At 47.0% G+C, this 20,831-nt stretch overlaps 1 protein-coding gene across 7 annotated transcripts in view; it reads left to right on the top strand.

Moving 5' to 3' along the window:
* Positions 1 to 20,831, top strand: part of TNS3 (tensin 3) — a 308,216-nt gene that overhangs the window by 151,123 nt on the left and 136,262 nt on the right. For all 7 annotated transcript variants that reach the window (XM_016957426.3, XM_519088.9, XM_016957425.4 and 4 more), the window contains 5 exons: positions 3,079 to 3,143; positions 7,268 to 7,351; positions 16,215 to 16,327; positions 17,420 to 17,480; positions 19,608 to 19,683. In XM_016957426.3, coding sequence (XP_016812915.1) covers positions 3,079 to 3,143; positions 7,268 to 7,351; positions 16,215 to 16,327; positions 17,420 to 17,480; positions 19,608 to 19,683 — 399 coding nt within the window. The remainder of the gene's footprint in view (positions 1 to 3,078; positions 3,144 to 7,267; positions 7,352 to 16,214; positions 16,328 to 17,419; positions 17,481 to 19,607; positions 19,684 to 20,831) is intronic.

Here is a 20,831-nt window from a genome sequence, read left to right as displayed (position 1 = left end):
CCCAGCTAATTTTTGTATTTTTAATAGAGATGAGGTTTCACCATGTTGGCCGGGATGGTCTTGATCTCCTGACCTCGTAATCCACCCACCTCGGCCTCCCAAAGTGCTGGGATTACAGGCATGAGCTACCGCGCCCGGCCTGACATTAGGTTTTTTTATTTGAGAGTTTTTTGTCTTTTAACATAGGCATTTATTGCCGTAAACCTTCCTCTTACAACTGCTTTTGCTGCATCCCATAAGTTTTGGTGTGTTGTGTTTCAATTTTTGTTTCTCCCAAGATATTTCTAAATCTCTCTTCTGACTTTTTTTCTTTGACCCAGTAGTTATTTAGGAGTATGTTGTTTTCTTTCCATAAACTTGTGAATTTTCCAAGATTCTTCCTGTTATTGATTTCTAGTTTCATACCACTATGGTCAGAAATGATACTTGAGGCCAGGTGCGGTGGCTCATGCCTGTGATCCCAGCACTTTGGGAGGCCAAGGCGGGCAGATCACCTGAGGTCAGGAGTTCAAGACCAGCCTGGCCAACATGGCAAAACTCTGTCTCTACTAAAAATACAAAAAAATTAGCTGGGCATGGTGGCATGCACCTGTATTCCCAGCTACTCGGGAGGCTGAGGCATGAGAATCGCTTGAACCCAGGCGGTGGAGGTTGTAGTGAGCTGAGATCATGCCACTGCACTCTAGCCTGGACGACAGAGGGAGACTCCATTAAAAAAAAAAAAAAAAAGAAAAGATACTGGATATGATTTCAGTCTCCTTAAATTCGTTACGGTTTGTTTTGTGGCCTAACATGCCATCTATGCTGGAGAACTTTCTGTGTGCACTTCAGAAGAATGCATATTCTGATGCAATGTTCTGTATATGTCTGTAAGGTCTCTTTGGTCTAAAGTGCAGGTTGAGTACCCTGTTTTCTTACTTGTTTTCTGTCTAGGTGATCTGTCCATTGTTGAAAATGGGGTACTGAAGTCCCATACGGTTGTGGTATTTCTATCTGTCCCTTCAGATCTTTTAATATTTGCTTTATAGGCCGGGCGCAGTGGCTCATGCCTGTAATCCCAGCACTTTGGGAGGCCGAGGCGGGGGGATCACCTGACATCGGGAGTTCGAGATCAGCCTGACCAACATGGAGCAACCCCGTCTCTATTAAAAATACAAAAAATTAGCCGGGCATGGTGATGCATGCCTGTAATTCCAGCTACTTGGGAGGCTGAGGCAGGATAATCGCTTGAACTCGGGAGGTGGAGGTTGCCGTGAGCCAAGATCGTTCCATTGCACTCCAGCCTGGGCAACAAGAGTGAAACTCTGTCTCAAAAAAAAAAAAAAAAAAAAGAAAAGAAAAGAAGAAAAATACTTGCTTTATATATCCATAAATAGTGCCACAAAAGTGATTGATAATGGGGTGAATGTCACCACCATGTGTGCCTGTTTTGGCTGAGGTGTTCTTTGTAGGTGAATTGCTGTCAAATATAGTTTTATGCAAGAGGTATACTAGTAGCCATACTGTTAATAATTGCATGTGCCAGGATTCAGCTGCAAAGAGTGTATCAAGTGCCCGCATTGAGTATCTTTAAGGCATGCTCTTGACTTTCACTGACAGAGAGAAGGATGCTCCTGGGTGACATTCATGTATGACTGGGCTTATCAGAATTGTGACTTGAATTTGATCAGTAGTTTCTTCTCAAGAAGTTAGGGAGCTACATATTAGAGGCCCTGCCTTTTTGGCTTTATATGATTCCAGATCAGGGGTTGGCAAATATTTTTAAAAACAACCAGATTAGGCCGGGTGCGGTGGCTCACGCCTGTAGTCCCATAGTCCCAGCACTTTGGGAGGCCGAGGCGGGTGGATCAAAAGGTCAGGAGATCGAGACCATCCTGGCTAACATGGTGAAACCCCGTCTCTACTAAAAATACAAAAAATTAGCTGGGTATGGTGGCGGGCGCCTGTAGTCCCAGCTACTTGGGAGGCTGAGGCAGGAGAATGGCGTGAACCCGGGAGGCGGAGCTTACAGTGAGCCGAGATTGTGCCACTGCACTCCAGCCTGGGGGACAGAGCGTGAGACTCTGTCTCCAAAAAAAAAAAGAGCCAGATTGTATTTTACCCTTTTCAGTCCCCGTGGTCTTGCTGCAAATACTCAAACCTACCCCTGCAGTGAGAGTGAAAGCAGCCCTGGATGTAGTTAAACAGATGGGAGTGGCCATGTTCTAGTCAAACTTTGTGTTTGGACACTGAAATCTGAACTTCAACACATTTTCACATGGCATGGAATCTTATCTTTTCAAAATTTTTTCTTAATAGTTAGAAAATGTAAAACTAACTCTTAGCTCACAAGTTGTGGGAAAGTAGGTAATGGGCAGAAGTAGCTCCTGGGCTGTGGTTTGCAATCTGCTGTTGTAGGTTGTGAGAGTATGTTCTAGAAGGTGGCACTCTGTGGCCCTGGGTGAAGGTGGCCTGTCCAATAGTTTCTGCTTCTCCTGCTGGTGTTGCTGGTCTGTGGGCTGGGCTGTTGGTGTCTGTGGTTATGGTTTGAGTGAGTCCTTTTCCAGAACTTCTGCCTGGGACAGTGGTTCCTCTATGTGTAATGAGGGTGGGCTGCGGCGGTGTATGTGGAGCTCAGGTGCCGGCAGTGCTGCCAGTAAGCTGGAATCTATGTCCCATCATGCTGAGCTGTGTTTGCAGCCCTGATCATTGTCAGCCCGTGAGCAGGCAGGCGTTCACTTCTGTCTGACCTGGATAATTAAGTCATGCTAATTGCTGCAGCTCCTGGCACAGTTTCTTCCAGCCTAATTGGGTAAAATGACAGGCAGCTGCTGTGTTGGTCGGCCCTCCTGGGCTTCTACAGCTGCTCCAGTTAGCACCCGCTCTTACTGTTTGCACCCAGCATGCAGGTTCCCTGTTGCAGAGACTCCAGTTGCACTGGGTACTGACTTTCCCAGACAGGAAGGCTGTGGGTAATGCTGGCTTTACCACCAAAGCAGGCTCTCTATTATTTTGTCCACTAGTGAGTCTTTTCCTGTTCTAATTACATCTCTGCTGTGGGATTTCAGAGAAAATCAGCTGATCTTTTGTCTCCTGCAGGGCGGGAAAGGACGCATAGGAGTGGTCATATCATCCTACATGCATTTCACCAACGTCTCAGCCAGGTAGGATGAAGATGTCAGCTCGCTGTCTTGAGGTGCTAAAAGCTGAGCCTGCATGGGGCTGAAGGCTGTCTGCGCGGGAGCTGTTCTGGATACCAAGGGCTCGGCTGACCTGTGTTTCCCATCCCCCAGTGCTGGGGTGGTCAGTGCCTAGAAACCCAGTTTCCAGTTAAGCGTTTACACTTGTGAAAGTGGCATTTTCCAGGTTGGGTGACTATGTGTGATTGATTCTAAGTACTTCCATGGAGGCATTAAAAAAATAAGTGACCCCACTGTCCCTTGTTCTTTAATAGAGAATTCTCTAATAAAAAATAACAGAGATAAAAGTCACCATTATGAAAAGAACAGAGTGGTCTCACTAAATCAGCTCATACCTTGTATATAATGATGATGACAGCCACCTCTTTTGCAGGCACTGGGCCTCTGGGAAGTATACTGATTATTTTCCTTTTCTCCCTGAATTCTCCTAACTAATCCATGAGGCAGTTACTATCATTCCCATTGCATGGATGAGGGAGGTGAGGCTCAGAGGAGCCAGGCAGCTTGCTCATGATCTCACAGCCTAGGAGTGGAGAGCCAGGTCTGGGCTGGTTTCCATGAGATGGAACTGTAATCGTGGAGACTTTGGAGGTGCCACTCGGGTCCCCTAAGCCAGACATGACACAAACACAGCAGGGCCACAAGGACCTCAGCCCTATGCCCGTCCTTCTGGCCCTGGGCAGCTGTGGTGTACACCCGGACCCTTCCCAGAGTGCAGATCTTCACTCTCGCTGAAATGCAGTGCAGAAAATATTATTTATGGGGTCTACATTTGCATCTGCCCTGTCTTCTCAATGGCCTCTTTGTAAAGCCTGAACTTTCCATTCTGAGGAAATAGAAGCCTATTCATAACAGCCGATAAACCTTTTCCTTTCTAGCACCAAGGAGTGAAATTTGACTTTCTGAATGTTTTCTCTGGAAACCAACTGGGGAGTTGGTGCCTGCCAGGGAGGAAACCAACCCCCAAGTGAAAATCAGATACCCTCTTGGTGAGAATAATCATCGGTGTGTGTGTGTGCCAGGAAAATCGAGATTCCTGGGCACATCCATCCCTCAATGATGCCAAAGACATTTGGTTGGTGACTAAACATAGCCTGGCTGGTTTTGGACAGAGACCACCTGAGCACTTCTGTTTTTTTTTTTATTTTGACAGAGTCTTGCTTCGTTGCCCAGGTTGGAGTGCAGTGGTGCAATCTTGGTTCACTGCCACCTCTGCTTCCCGGGTTCAAGCGATTCTCCTGCCTCAGCCTCCTGAGTAGCTGGGATTATAGGTGTGTGCCAAGATGCCCAGCTAATTTTTTGTATTTTTAGTAGGGACAGGGTTTCACCATGTTGGCCAGGCTGGTGTTGAACTCCTGACCTCAGGTGATCACTCGCCTCGGCCTGCCAAAGTGCTGGGATTACAGGTGTGAGCCACCACGCCCAGCCACACCTGAGCATTTCTATCCCCAGCAAAGTAGTACTGCCTGAACCGAAGTTCCATGCACTGTGGATAGTCCCGGATTTTTTGGGAAGGGTAGATGTCTTAGGGCTAAAAACACACCTTTGACACTCTTGGTACAAACTCTGTTTTCTCTCAATAGTCAATATGTATTTCAGCTGCATGTGTCAGGCAATTTACCTGAATCTCTCTAAGCCTCAGCATCCTTACCTGGAAAATGATGGTAGTCCTATTTCCCAGAATGTTGTGACAGTTCAACATATGTTACACAAAAAGCACTTAGAACAGCATCGGTACTCAGGTATTGGCTATCATTAACGCTGCTGTGATTATTAGGAGTAATAGTATTAAGTGCCTTTCAATTAAATGGGCTGACGCCACATGCTTTTTGTGACTTGATTTTCTACATTAATATCATTTTATATGCATCATTTCCCGACATCATTTCAGTGGCAGCATAGCACTTTATTCAATGGATATGTTATGTATTTAAGCATTTGTTGATTTTGCCTATCCAAGTTGCTTCCAGTTTTGTGTATGTGTGTGTTTAAGATGGAGTCTCACTCTGTTGCTGGGGCTGGAGTGCAGTGGCGTGATCTTGGTTCACTGTAACCTCCACCTCCCAGGTTCAAGTGATTCTCCTGCCTCAGCCTCTCAAGTAGCTGGGATTACTGGTGCCCGCCACTATGCCCAGCTAATTTTTTGTATTTTTAGTAGAGACGTGATTTCACCATGTTGGCCAGGCTGGTCTTGAACTCCTGACCTCGTGATTTGCCCACCTCAGCCTCCTAAGTGTGTGTTTTTTTTTGTAATTTAGGTTGCTTCCAGTTGTTTTCTACTGCAAAGCTTGCCATGATGAACACATTCTTATACATATATCTTTGATCATTTCTATAATGTTCCCTCTTAGATTATATTCCAGAAGTAGAGTAATCCCAGATAGCACAAGCACACGTTTGAGATCTTTATCACAAACTGCAAACAGAAGAAAAAAGAAACTTCAAGTCACCAGAGAAGAACATTCTTGTATCAACACCATAAAAATAAGAGTTATAAAGACAAAACCAGTGCTAATATTATTACTACTACTCATATCACTATAGAAAATAAACATTGGTCAAAATGTATTCTCAGCATTTAATAAAACAAGTAAATTTCAGAAAAAGGAATGCTTAAAAGTCACTGGGAGGCTATGGAGCTGCACTCTCCTGCTCAGTATGTGATGGACTCGGTGCTAAAGTGGGCCCTTCTGTGTGTGACTGCCCCACCAGCACAGCCCCTTGCCTAGCAAATGCACGTAGCAAGTTGTCCATCTTATAGCATTCTGTGAAAGTCAAATCACACTCAACTTACTTTTGAGTATGTTTCTTTTTCCTCCTGCCTGTCTCTCTACCAGGATTTTTATGAAGTCCGCAGTGCTTATGTACATCATTTTTCTAGAGGGGCACAGACACATTTTTCTAAGTAACGGGCCCACTTTATCAGGTGTTGTTGTTGTTGTTGTTGTTGTTTTGAGATGGAGTCTCACTCTGTCACCCAGGCTGGAGTGCAATGGTGCGATCTCTGCTCACTACAACCTCCGCCTCCCGGGTTCAAGTGATTCTCCCACCTCAGCCTCCCAAGTAGCTGGGATTATAGGCACCCACCATCATGCCGCGGTAATTTTTGTTTTCAGTAGAGCTGGGATTTCACCCTGTTGACCAGGCTGGTCTTGAACTCCTGACCTCAGGTGATCCGCCCGCCTTGGCCTCCCAAAGTGCTGGGAGTACAGGCGTGAGCCACCGCACCCAGCCTATCAGGGTTTTAAGGAAGCATTTGGCCCAAATGAGTTGGAATTGTTAAGACACTGCACTCATATTCCAGGATTTGTGCTGAAGTCATATCAAGAAATCCCATGAATGCCCTGCTGTGAGATTTCTGGAAGTTTCTGTCAGACACTACCTGTGAGCACTGTGGACCTGGCATTGAAGGTCAAATATATTGTTGGAAAGCAGGGTTACTTTCAGTCACTTCAAAAACAATGCTGCAGCCCCGAGGCCTGAGACACCTTTCCAACCCCAGTGCCCTACAGCCTTCTCAAGCCCAGTCCTGGGAGTGACATACTGGCGGGGCACAGGCTGGCCCACTTGTGTCCCGAGGGTGCCTCTTGGGACTTCATGGGGGTGTCCGTTGACTCTCCTGCCCTGGGTTGCTCCCTGCATCCTTGTGGTCCTGAAACTTGAGTCTGCCTGCTTGTGTTGCACAGAGCCCACTTAAAATGGTCTTCTTTATTTAGGACGTAGGGTGGCCAAGGGACAGTTTTGGACACCAGCCCTACCACCTGCCTGCTGAGAAGCCTCAGTTAGTTCTTCTGCAAGCTGGGTATTCAGCACTCTTAAGAATAATATCTTTAGATAAGGAGCTGTTATTTCAGATGAGAATTCTGACCCTGCACTATGGCTCCCACTTTGAGCACAGCATATTCCTGCGGGGGAAATGAAGTCTAACAAGAGACAGGTGGATTGGGTGTGCACAGGTGCAGCAAAGGGTGAAGCCCCTTGTGGGAGCTGGTCGTTTTGAACAGCCATGAGACACATCCCCCGTCACGCACCCACGTGGTGTGGGCTCCATTGAGTTAACTCTCTTTCTCTCTCTCTCTCCCCTTCAGCGCTGACCAGGCCCTTGACAGGTTTGCAATGAAGAAGTTTTATGATGACAAAGTTTCAGCTTTAATGCAGCCTTCCCAAAAACGGTATGTATACATCCCCAAAGCCAGAGTGAAGAGGTGAATGAAATTTTACATATAAAAATGTGAAAACAGAAGAGGCATCTCCTCTGTCCCAACACCTAAATGAATAGTATTCTTGGGTCATGCCGAAGACTGTGAAGGTGGTGGGGAGACTTGTCCCTCCCAGAGGTTAAGGACTTAGCCATCCTGCGTGTCTGTGGTGAGAGACAGCCCCCTATGCTGCTGGCTTGCACTGACAGGTAGAGGGAGACTTGCTCCAGTTGGCATTTTTCTCTCTTGCAGTGAGTGAGTTTTGATTTCCATTATTATGTTGGAACTTGGTTCTATTGGCTAGACCAGGGGTCAGTGAACTCTCTCTGCAACGGACTAGAGAGTGGATATTTTAGGCTTTGCAGGCTACAGGATCTTTATCGCAACTGTTCTAACATGAAAGCAGCCCTGGGCAATATGGAAATCAGGGAATGTGGCTGTATTCCAATAAAACTTTATTTACACAAACACATTAGCAGTTGCACTTGGCCAATTCTTGTAGCTCATCAGTTCCCTGAGGCCACGGAGTATTTTTCTGTCATGCTGCCCATCTCTCCCTTCTCTGCTCCTGGGCGTGGCCTCTGGAATGTGCTCAGTAAGTGATGGGGAATAGCCATGGTGGGGTGCAGAACTTTCTCCTTTTGCTTCCCGCCCCAGCAGGCTGAGGTCAAGAACCTGAGCAGGGCTGGCTGAGAGGCAGTGAGAAGGACCCACAGCTGGCTCCCCATCCAGGTGCACTTCCTCCACAGATGGTGACACCTAGAGCCAACCAGGTAGCTCCATGGCATATTTCAAAGCCCACAGCAGGGAATTTGTAGGAGAATTGCCAAGGTGATTGCCAAATGGTGTTCCGTTTTGGAGACAGGTAGTTGCACACCCGACCTTGTGTATGTAAGTTTTGATGCCTTGTATCTATTTTCTCCAGTGCAACTGAGGGCTATGTCAGCAGACATGGGGGTAGACGGGCAGAAAGGGATTTCAAGCATCACCAGAGGCACCTTTTCCTTTTGTCTTGCTATTTCCAATGGCATGGCTCTGTTTCTCTTGAAACCGGGTGTGTTGGAGGAACATGGGCTAGGGTGTGGGACCGTGGTCAGCAACAGGGCCCACATGCAATGCAAGTTGCGTGCAGAAAACCTAGCATTTTCTAAAATATTTTAGTTAAACAGTCACTTGGGTTTTTTTTGTTTTTTGTTTTTTTGAACCATTAAATGTTATTTCTTTGTTGAACAGTTTCCAAAATCGTGACATTCATATGACCTCCTGCATGGAAAATGAGGTGTAAATAGGGAGTAACCCATGCAGAATGCTTGGCACACAGGAAGTCCAGCTGTCGTCTTTTCTTTTTTTTGTTCTTATTTCTTACGGCACCAGCAGCTTGTTTATAACATTAAAAGAATATGGGAAAAGGGGGAAAATATCTCCTCATTTTCTTTTTTTTCTTTTCTTTTTGAAACAGAGTCTTGCTCTGTCACCCAGGCTGTAGTGCAGTGGTGCAATCTTGGCTCACAGCAGCCTCAACCTCCTGGGCTCAAGCAATCCCCCCACCTCAGCCTCTTGAGTAGCTGAGACTATAGGCGCACATCACCACGCTCAGCTAATTTTAAAATTTTTGTGGAGACAGTGTCTCACTGTGTTGTCCAGGCTGGTCTTGAACCCCTGAGCTTGAATAATCCTTCTGCTGTGGCTTCCCAAAATGCTGGGATTGCAGGTGTGAGCCACCATGCCCTGCTCTTCTCATATTCCCATGCCCAGGGTTTTCATGCATCCTTCCCGTCATTGCACATTTGAAGCCAGAGCATTTGCATTTTTTAATGTTTGCTGGATTCAATTTTACATTCCAAGGTTAATCCCTCTGCTCCTGAGATTAGGGAAATGCCCCTTACTCCTTGCTCTTTTCTTTTTATTTTGACCAGAGCCTGCATGAAAAGATGCTCACCAAATGGTAATCGAGCATGTAAACGAATGAATGCATATGATAAATCTGGAGGAAAGTTTGAGACCAGAAGAACGTGTGAGGACAGCTTGTATGGGAATAAGCTCTGTGATGGGAGGCTTCTCTGTTGTCCTGAATGGCCTGGGGAGTGGGATGGGTGTGCTGCAGGCTGCTTTAGGACTGAGCTCAAGAAATCAATTTAAAGTCAAACTCGTAATAATCACTCTTGAGAATAATTAATTAGCAAGGAATTTGTGACTGGGAAGCTCAGAAGTCTCAACAGCAACTCTGATGGGAGGTCAATCTTTGTTACCTTGTTTGTTACACTAAAACACCATGGAGCAGTTGGCCCATGGAGCTGACCCGTAAAACTTACATGTGCCCATGTAAGTTTTCTGTTTTTATACCTTCCTTGTCTTCAGCAAATCATGAGAAGCAGCTTGTTGACACCCCAGTGTGGCCTCCTGTTGGTGCTCATGACCACCATTGTGTTATTGAGGCACCCCTGAACTTCCTTCCCTAAACTTGGAAGCCTTCCTTTTTGAGAAGTAGTTAAAAAGAAATACTGGGTGTGGCACAGTGACTCTAACCTGTAATCCCGATTCTTTGGGAGGCTGAGGCCGGACAATCACTTGAGTCCAGGAGTTTGAGACCTGCCTTAGCAACACAGGAAGACCCCATCTCTATCAGAAAAAAAAAAAAAAAAATTAGCTGGATGTGATGGCACACACCTGTAGTCCCAGCTACTCTGGAAGCTGAGGTGGGAGGATCCCTTGAGCCCAGGAGTTGGAGGTTACAGAGAGCTGTAATTGCCCCACTGCATGCCAGCCTGGATGACAGAGCTAGACCCTGTCTCCTCCTAACGCCCCAAAAATCCGGGTATAGTTTTGGTTTATTATCAGCATCATGGAAATAATATTAAAATTATTAACATTTCTGACATCTCTTTTCTTTTCCGCCTTTCCTTTCTTTCTGAGACAGTTGAGACAGCAGCACATGTTTCTTGGCCCCATCACGGAGTTAATGGGGAAAGTGACAGGTAGCCAGTTGTTTCTTTGGGGAGCTGATCTCTCCTGAGTGTTGCCTGCCAAGGTGACCCTGGGAGGCCCCACGTGGGAGTCACCTAAGACCATCAGTCATGTTGTCTATGCACATTTGGGTGTCCCTTTGAGGTAAAGGGAAGACAGACCAAACAAATGTCTTGGCATGCAGAAATCAGGATGTCCTAGAAATTATCCTATATAGTGTTACTGGTGGAAGGTATCCGAGTTACCAGCGGTGAATCTATAAGGGTCTGCAGGAACCTCAATTCTGGCCTGCTCAGAAGAAAGAATTTGACTGAGGGACATAAGGCAGAAAAAGAGACAGAGGCAAGTTTCAGGGCCAGAGTGGAAGTTTATTTTAAAAGGCTTTAGAACAAGAAAGAAAGGAAAGTACGCTTAGAAGAGACCCAAGCGGGCACATGAAGGTCAAGTGTGGTGTTTAACCTTGGTCCTAGACTTTATAGGCTGGCCCACTTCCCATGACTTGTGCCCCTTTCCCGTGATTCTTCCCTTAGAGGGGGCTGCCCGCATGCATAGTGCCCTCCTTTTGCTTGGGAAGTGAGCACATGCAGTATGTTTAGGAAGTTGTACGCATGCCTATCTGAGGGTTTCTTCCCTTTTCTGGTGATGTACCCTGAGAAGGTCATACTCTGCCATTTTTTCTGTTAATGCACGTGCCCGAGAAGTTGTGTCTCCCTGGAGCCTGCATTCAATTAACAGTGCAATAGGCGTGGACCATCAGGAAACGGCCTCCTCCTGGCACCAGCTGCCAGTGTATCACTTTCAGAGAGGCGATGTGATAATTGCCGAACCATTACCCCACATTCTCCTAGTGGGTGCGGAAAGAGCCCTCTGCTGCCCTGCTCATGCCTGTCTAACTGCCTGTAAAAATGGCATTATTTGATTTTTCATATTTCTGTCATTTTTGACACAGTACCTCAGGTGCCTGAAAGAATACTTTAAAGATACAAGGAGAGTAGTTTTCCACATTCTCTAAAGGATGAGGCTCCTCAGATAGTCTCTGTAACCGACAAATGGGTTCATTATTCAATGCCCAGATAGAGCCGATTTACCAAGACAGGGGAATTGCAGTAGAGAAAGAGTTTAATTCATGCAGAGCTGGCTGAACAGGAGACCAGAGTTTTATTACTACCCAAATCAGCCCCCTGGAAAATTTGGAGGCTAGGGTTTTTCAAAGATATTTTGGGGAGAAGGGGGTGGCTAGGGAATGGGTGCTGCTGAGTGGTTGGGGGTGCAATCATAGGGGAAAGTGACCCTTTTGCCTCTGAGTCCACTTCTGGGTGGGGCCAGAGAACAGTTGGCAGGTCAGGTAGAGCTGTCAGTTGTCAGAAATGCAAAAGCCTGAATAGACATCTCAAAAGGCCAATCTTAGGTTCTACAATGGTGATGTTATCTCTAGCAGTAATTGAGGAAGTTGCAAATCTTGTGATCCCCAGAGTAATCTTTTAAGTCTATACCTTGGCAGAATTCAAGCCGCTTTCATCCTCCCAATGTGGTGGTCTTGCATTAGTTTTACAAAAGTGGTTTAGTTTTGGGCTATTATCATTTAAACTATAAACTTTACTTTCTCCTAAAGTTAGTTTGGTCCAAGCCCAGGAATAGCCAAGGGCGGCTAGGAGGTTAAAGGCAAGATGGGGGTTGGTTACATTAGATCTCTTTCACTGTCATACTTCTCTCACTGTTAAAATTTTTGCAAAGGCTATTTTACTTCATGCCCCTGTGGCCCCTCCCTGCACATCCTCCTTGCTGCCCACAGCCTGCGAAAAAAGGGTGACCATTCCTCAGGGAGCCACACACTTTGCCTGGGTCCGGACATCCCCTCTGAGTCACCAACTCTGTGGGCAAAGCCACCTACACTCTGGCAGCATACCTCAGGAGAGCAGAGGCTGTGGCAGATGTCTTATGGTCTACTTTGACCCTTATGTCCATGCAACTGACTCATCTTTGCAGCAATTCCAATGTGTAGGTCTCATTATTCTTCCCATTACATGAGAGGGAAGGGAATGCTCAGCAGAACGTTAAGAAACAGCCCAGGCTTGGCTGACACCAACAGGTGGCCCAGCTCACCTTTCCTGGTTGGTTGGTGCTGCCCCTGCAGCCATGGCTGACTCTGTGAGTGCTGGGAATGTAGAATGAGTAAGCTGTTGGGAAAGATGTCCTGTGACGATGGTTCCTGTTGCTTGGAAAAGTAACATTTGAATGCTGATTTTTATGCACCCACCATTTCAGACAGATTTAAGCTAACGTCTAGTGCAACTCAAATGTTTAGGGAGATTTATGGAGATTCCAAATGGAAGTTTTTGCTGTTAGAAGTGGCTGTGAATAATGCAAGGGACAACTGAAAATTTCAAGCTGCTTTTATGTTCGTTTGCTTACAAGTTTAAAAACAATCCTTTAGTTTTTAAAATGTACTCACTGGTTTGAGAAGAAGCATGGAAAACATCATCTCCAGGGAGTTATTTCCTAAAAAGAAAGAAAAGATAGCAATGGGAAAATAATGGAGCTGTTTTTATAAAGTATCTGGTTTCTAATCTTTCCAGCTCTGAAAACTGTGTTGACTAAGTAGGAACATTTTATTTTGGATAAGGCTGTTGGGATGGTCTTTAGAGGGCATCTGATACCCTACAATTGATTCATTTATATCTACCTTTAATGCCACAGATAAATACTGTGTATACGAAGTTAAAGTTGATCCTTTCCATAGTCAGCTGGATGAACTAATTGTGCAATTCTGTCCTATTATGTTCATTTCCCCTTCTTTTTTTACTTTGAGACAGGGTCTTGCTCTGTCACTCAGGCTGGAGTGCAGTGGTGCAGTCTAGGCTCACTGCAACCTCTACCTCCTGGTTCAAGCAATTCTCATGCCTCAGCTTCCTGTGTAGCTGGGATTACAGGCGCATGCCACCATGCCCAGCTAATTTTTAAAATTAATTAATTAATTAATTAATTAATTTTTTGTAGAGACAGGATTTCAGCATGTTGGCTAGGCTGGTCTCAAACTCCTGACCTCAGGTGATCCTCCCACCTCAGCCTCCCAGAGTGCTGGGATTATAGGCGTGAGCCACCGCGCCTGGCCTCCCTTATTTTCATCCATACCTGAATGTTCTGTTCTTTGGTACTGATGGTGGTTCTCTAAGAAGTCACTCACAAACTCAGTGCTATCTGTCTGCAATCTCATAGCATTCACTACAGCTTATATTTGCAGTGAACTTTGTTGTTTTTATAAGGCATTGCTATTTTTTAAAAAATGTTTTTTAAAGGCATGCTTTTATTTGGGATTTTGAACAATATGTTGGTTTTTTTTTTTGTTGTTGTTGTTAATCTTACCTTATTAAGAAAGCATGTGAAGGAAGAAGAAAATTACATTTACCTTAGCATTTTATGTCTTTAATTTACCTGAAAATATGATGCATAAAAAGTTGTTTTCTATAAAGGACAGATGAGAATTATATTCCAAGAGGTTACTTTTTGATTGGTTAAGCTACCACCTGAGCAGCCCTTTGTAGACTGACCTGGGAGGTGATGACTGTTGAGAACTGGTTTTGGGGAGAAGACTCTGGAGTCCTGGGTCCCAGGCAGTGACAGCCTCCTTCCCTTCCCCTCTGACCACCACTGGGCTTGTGGCCCTGGACTTTGGCCTTCTTTGGGAGCTCGTGGCAAAACAAAGTTCTTCTGCTGTCAGCTTGGCCCTCCTCATCTGAAGGAAATACTTCTCGTGCTTCGTCTGGTGTCAGGGGCAACAATTTCGGCCAGGCCACATCAGCAGAAATGAAGCTGTGTGACCACAGTATGGTACAAGACCTGGGTCAGGGAGAGGCCGTGGTTTCCCGGAGGATGGCTGTTTGCCCCTCATAGGACCTTGGCGCTAACTCTGGGCTTAGCTACTTGGACCCCTTATGCTGCCATGAACAGGAGCCCCTCAGGCCCAGCGCTCCAGAGCCTTCCATGTTTGCAGGAAGTCATAAAACAAACATCGACTTCACCTAGATGCCTGGTCCAGGTGCACATGGGGCACTGAGAACACCCCCAGGGAACAGGTCCGTCTCAGCCGCGTGGTCACTGCAGCACATGGCCAGGCAGTGTGGGACTCAGGGTGCCACTGACAAACCGGACGAGCTGAGGAAGCTGATTTCCCAGTGACCAGGGCTGCCCCGTGCTGGAAGGAGGGCGGAACTGCCCCAGAGGAGGTGACTCAGGCCTCTCAATCCGGGCATTTGTGGTTCCTCACTTTTACTCAAAACCAGGGAGCCAAAGGACCCATGAAATCCACAATGCGTAAAATTTGCATGATTAAACATACACAATTCATGCATTCCTCTGCCTACGTACAACTGAGGGTGAGAAGTCTTGTTGCCAGGGTAGAAGGTACCCTGCAGGAGAGGTGTGTGGGAGCTGCCTGGAGGTCCACTGAAGTCTGGTCATCGGCCTCACAGGGTCCCCACGTCTCCAGGCTGAGCATCTGTCCTCTGCGACTCTTGTGAGGTTTTGCCCTGTTCTGAGAGAGCAGAAGAGAAGTTTGCTGCCAGGAAGATGGAAATACTGACATGCCCTGTTTCTCACTACGAATTGTAACTGAACTGAAGCAAACTCGCTTTTCTAACATTTTCCTAGTGGGTGGACTGTAAGTAGGGCTTTCCTTTTTTGGTAATGTTTAACAGAAATCTTCTCTTGTTTAGTTTGTTTGTATACAAATTTAACTGCTTGAATAAGGGACTGGGTGTGAATTGCCAGCGTAAGTGAGAGACTTTTTTTCTTAACACAAGGTCCATGATGGCCTTTTCTGGCTTGGGGTAGGATGGTTGTAGGTGCTGGCAACACAGTCACCTGCCACTTCCTGCCTCAGTCTGCCGTGGCAGTAGGGAGATGCACAGATTGTTAAATATTGCGGGGTTTTTGATTGTTTGGGTTTTTCTTGCAAAGACTACAGTACTTTGGTGGAGACAGATATGGAAACACAGATTCCATGCAAGGTGTTGAGGCTACAGTGGAGGTTGTGTGGGTGAAGTGGCCATGGTGAGGGACCTCAGGGCAGGGGCCACGCCAGGCAGGGCACCAACAGGCAGGACAGGCCAGGGAAGCATCAGAGAGCTTGGCAAGCCTCCGGCTCATCCTGTGGTCACTGCTGCCACGTCATGCCTCATGAGGACCCCAGCAGTCAGATGCTCCTAGTGTAGAAGCTTCCCTCTTGACCACCAAATGCTCATGGAAGTTGTGTGCAGTCAGTGTTGGAAGCATGAGGCTGACACCTAGAACTCAGAAAGGCTGATGGCCCATGTGGCCTTCACCTTTGGAGCTGGGCCTTGAAGAGGGGGACAGCAGGAAGGAGAGCCTCTTATCAGATGTGGCGTGGAAGGCTGCGGGATAGGAGGGGAGTATGGACTCCAGCCTTTTCTTAGGGCTCTCGAGTATGAGCAGAAAGCAGCAGGTGCAGTGAGTGGTTCTGGGCCTGGGTCATGTGACCCTGCCATAGGTGCAATGCTAGTGACAGAGCACACGCCCACCGGTGTGCCAGGCCTCTGCTTCCTGCTGCTCACCAGTGGGGATTGTGATGGCCTGTGGCCTGGCTTTGCCTGGCGATAGGTTCAGTGGACAGGCACAGAGGCCTTTCAGGTGTGGGATGCTCAAGCCGAGAGGCCGGTTGTGCCTTGGTGTCTGGTGCTTGGTGCCTGGTGTGCTGGTGGGAAGCCCTCAGACCTGTAAGCACAGCACCATGCTGAGAACCCCTGGCTGTGAGCAGTGGACTGATTCTCTCCCAGAGCCCATCCTCCTTGAGTTCCCTTCTCAGCAGAGGCTGAAGACACTTCTGGGAAGTCTAACCCAGCTGTCCGTTTTGCAGGTATGTTCAGTTCCTCAGTGGGCTCCTGTCCGGATCGGTGAAAATGAATGCCTCTCCCCTGTTCCTGCATTTTGTCATCCTCCACGGCACCCCCAACTTCGACACAGGTGGAGGTGAGTGTCCTCCACGACGTGGCACCTGCGATTGGCTGGCCCAGACTTGGAGCTGGTCCTGGGCCCCTCAATTTAGATAAGCCTCGGCTTTCCTTCCTAGAGGGCCTAGGATCTGCTCCTCTGCCTCCCTGGCGATTGACTGTGTCCCCCTTCAGTGGTCAGAGCCCCATGTTTATGTGGTTGGGCCAAGTTATTTAATCAGGGGAGGGACTGGCGGCCAGCAAGCGGGATCAGAAATACCCCTGTGTATATGCACAGTGACTAGGGCAGACAAGCATTGTTCTGGGCTGCAGCCCTAGTGGGTCAGCTGTGCAGTTGAACTTGAGGTCTCAAGTCATGGAAGAAGCCCAGAAAGAGGCATGAATGTGACCCAGTCTCCCCTGATGCATCTCATGAGCCCATCTCCTCCTCCTCCTTTAAAATGACCCCACAGGAAAGCACACAGCATGTAGCTGAGGGTGAGAGCCCTGAGCCCTCCTCCCTGTCCCACTTAGATGAGCACAGCACACGACTGGGGATCACGGCCCTGTCCCCACATCCCCAGTTCCCCAAAGGTGCACAGAGTATATGGCCGAGGGTCAGCAGGGCCCTATCCCTCCTCCCTTGTCCCATATAGGAGCAAATGGCACATGGCTGAGGGTCAGGGCCCTGTCCTCTCCTTCCCAGTCCCATGCAGGCACACACAGCACATGGCTGGGATTCAGGACCCTTGCCCCTCCTCGCCAGTCGCATGCAGGTGCTTGCTCAGAGGTTTCTATTGTCTCTGAAGTACATCTGTGCCTTCAGGTCCCCCTGGTCATTATGGCCAGAGTGACCTTGCCAAGCTGCTAGTTGGTTTTGAAGCAGCTTGGCTTCAATTCAGGAGCCTTTGGCACCCTTTGGATAAAGGTCAAACTGTGTTGCTCTGCAGGCTTCTAGGACCGGGTCCGGCCTTTTCCTGCAGCAACCCTGTGGCTCCATGCACTGCTTTCCCAGACCTCAAAGGCCGCAGGTGCAGTCTCCTGGTCTCCTCGTCCCTTTCTTTCTGATTGCCAAATTCCTGTTCGTTCTGTACCGGTCATGCCTCTACAGACAGTTGTGCCTTTCTTTCAGTGTGCCGGCCCTTTCTGAAGCTCTACCAAGCCATGCAGCCTGTGTACACCTCCGGGATCTAGTGAGTGCTGCTGCTGCTGCTGCTGCTGCTGCTGTGGGACCTGGACGGCTCAGGGAACTGCACCTGAGCCTCAGCTGCCTGTCCCGCAGGAAGAGTGTGGGAGGGTTCAGGTCAGAGAATGCCAAGAAGCCAAAGAAGAGTCCAGTGGGGAAAATCCTCTCGTGGCCTGTGCTCCAGCATCACGCCTCGGCCCTCCCTCCTGCCCTGCACAAGTGTCTTTGGGCTGTCACACTAGTTGGCTCCATTAAAGGACGTGGGGGCTGGAATTTTGAGGGGAGAGTGGGCCATTTGCTTTTGGGAGTATGGTGGCCCCTCGGTTTTCAAGGGGTATTGATTCCAGGACCCCCTTTGATTACCAAATCCGAGGATGTTCAAGTGTGTTTTATAAAACGGCATTGTCTTGAACTCCTGACCTCAAGTGATCTACCCGTCTAGGCCTCCCAAAGTGCCAGGATTACAGGTGTGAGCCACCGAGCCCCTGACCATCATGGTGAAACCCCGTCTCTACTAAAAATACAAAAATTAGCCAGTCATGGGTAAACCCAGCTACTCGAGGTGGAGGCAGGAGAATTCACTTGAACCTGGGAGGCGGAGGTTGCAGTGAGCCGAGATCGCACCACTGCACTCCAGGCTAGGTGACAGAGCGAGAGTCAAAAAAAAAAAAAAAAAAAAAAAAAATGGCCAGGCTTGGTGGCTCACACCTGTAATCCCAGCACTTTGGGAGGTGGAGGTGGGCGGATCACGAGGTCAAGAGATTGAGACCATCCTGGCCAATATGGTGAAATCCCGTCTCTACTAAAAATACAAAAATTAGCTGGGCGTGGTGGCGTGTGCCTGTAGTCCCAGCTGCTTGGGAGGCTGAGGCAGGAGAATTGCTTGAACCTGAGAGGCAGAGGTTGCAGTGAGCCGAGATTGTGCCATGGCACTCCAGCCTGGCGACAGAGTGAGACTCAGTCTGAAAAAAAAGAAAACAACAACAACAAAAAAACTGGCATTGTATTTTCATATAACCCATGAGCATTCTCCTGTATACTTTAAATCATCTCTAGATTACATAACAATACCTAATTCAATGTAAAGGCTGTGAAAATAGTTGTTACAATGTATTGTTTTTTAACTTCCATTATTTTTTATGGTTGCATTTTTGTTTTTTATTTATTTCCCACAATATTTTCTGTCCCCAGTCAGTTGAGTCCATGAATCTGGAACCCAAGAATAGGGAAGGTTAACTGTGAGCATACTGGAGAGAGTCCTACGATAGGATCTCACTACTATGGTTTTTCTTTCTCGCTCCTTTCCATTTTGTTTTTCATTTTTATTTATTTATTTTTTTTGAGACAGCGTCTCGCTCTGGCACGATCTCCACTCACTGCAACCTCCACTTCCCAGGTTCAAGCGATTCTCCTGCTTCAGCCTCCCGAGTAGCTGGGATTACAGGCACCTGCCATCATGCCCAGCTAAATTTCGTATTTTTGTAGAGATGGGGTTTCACTATGTTAGCCAGGCTGGTCTCAAACTCCTGACCTCAAGTGATCTGCCTGCCTTGGCTTCCCAAAGTGCTGGGATTACAGGCGTGAGCCATGTCTGGCCTCCTTTGCATTTTAAACAAAAAGTAGCCACACATCCCCCAAATTTGTACACATTCCTGAGTTTTCTTTGTCTTTTTGTATGTGGACAGGCATTTTATGAAAAGTCAGTAAAGGTAACAAATATTCTCATTACTCACAAAGAGCTGTTGTCACATTTCTGGGTTTGCTCTGGGCCCTCTGTGCACTGATGTCACTCTGGAATTGCACCCTCAGTTTGTAACTGAAACTGTGGCTGTGCACACCCTGGGCCCCTTCCTCTAAGCCTGCATGGTCGTCTCCAAGCTCGGGCCTCTGGAGTTGGACCTTAGTCACTTCAAGTCAGTCACTGACCATGATGATGCTATGAGGACCCTCCATGGCCTGGGAGCTTTCTTTACCTTTTTAGATTCATTTAGATTCTCAGGAATTAGATTCTGGGCTGATTGGGCATTCTGTGTAATTTCTGAGTTTTGGGTTGTAGGGTTGCTTTTCCCTACATGTATTCTTCCCATGAAATCATGAAGTTGCATAATGATCTACCTTCTTCTTCATCCCAAAGCAACGTTGGCCCAGAAAACCCCAGCAGGATCTGCATTGCCATCGAGCCGGCCCAGCTTCTGAAGGGAGATGTCATGGTGAGTGCCCACTGTGGCCGCAGATGGGTCAGTGTCCCCACTCTCCCAGTGGTGATGACTTGAAATCATGATTCTGTGTTAAAACAGTAACCCCCACCCCCAAAAAAAGTACCCTGTAGGAAGAATGAAAAGTAGCTTTTACCTTAACACTGGGGTCCCCCACCCCTGGGCCGTGGACCTTATCGGTCCGTGGCCTGTTAGGAACCAGGCCTAGCGAGCGAGCATGACCACCTGAGCCTCCCGTCAGATCAGCGGCGCCATGAGATTCTTATAGGAATGCGAACCCTATTGTGAACTGTGTGTGCGAGCGATCTAGGTTGCACACTCCTTAGGAGAATGATGATCTGAGGTGGAACAGTTTCATCCTGAAACCATCCTCCACCAGTCCATGGAAAAATCATCTTCTGTGAAACCAGTCTCTGGTGCCAAAAAGATTGGTAACCACTGCCTTAAGGCATTTAGTTAACTTTCTGAATAAAACTATTTTAATTAAAGGAACGGAACAAATCTTCGTTCTTGATTATCTTTCATTCTAGAGCCCCTCAAGATATACAACCTGGAAATTAATGTCCTAACTCGGCCACTCACTTCTGAGAACCCCTGTGTTCTGACTATAATTTGCATTCTTCACATGATCACAGGCCTCCTAGAGTGTGGGTGCAGAAATAGAATATTTATGTATCATTAATAGCCGAAGTGTGAAATACAGCTGGTGCAATTACAGCTTGATTAATGATCAAAACAATGATTTCTCCAGATAATTTTGATTCTTATGTGTGTTGGTTCTTGGAGGAGATTAGCCATTACATTTTTGCCTTTTATCTTTCTTGAGTACAACAATTCATACATTTAAAATAATTTTAGGAAAGTTTTTTATCTGAAATAAGGTAAGCTTTTAAGGCATATGTATGACTTTCGGCATGCATAGAATCATAGAATGTAAACATTTCATGGCCTTGGAAGACCCACTTCTATAAGGCAGTAGGGTGACTCGAGAAATAGCTTTTCATTGTATTATAAATGCCCTATACAAAGTTTTTGAGGATTTTCATTAATTTCCCTGTAACCCCTAGATTTTGAAATCTTAGCTTAGTGGGTGGTGAACTCCCTACCTTGCTGGTCCTGAATTCTTACAAAAATCAAATCAG

The sequence above is a fragment of the Pan troglodytes genome, chromosome 6 (assembly GCF_028858775.2).
Source record: "Pan troglodytes isolate AG18354 chromosome 6, NHGRI_mPanTro3-v2.0_pri, whole genome shotgun sequence".
Taxonomy (NCBI): Eukaryota; Metazoa; Chordata; class Mammalia; order Primates; family Hominidae; genus Pan; species Pan troglodytes.
The sequence above is the reverse complement of the archived record's forward strand: the minus strand, read 5'-3'. Positions and strand labels throughout refer to the sequence as shown.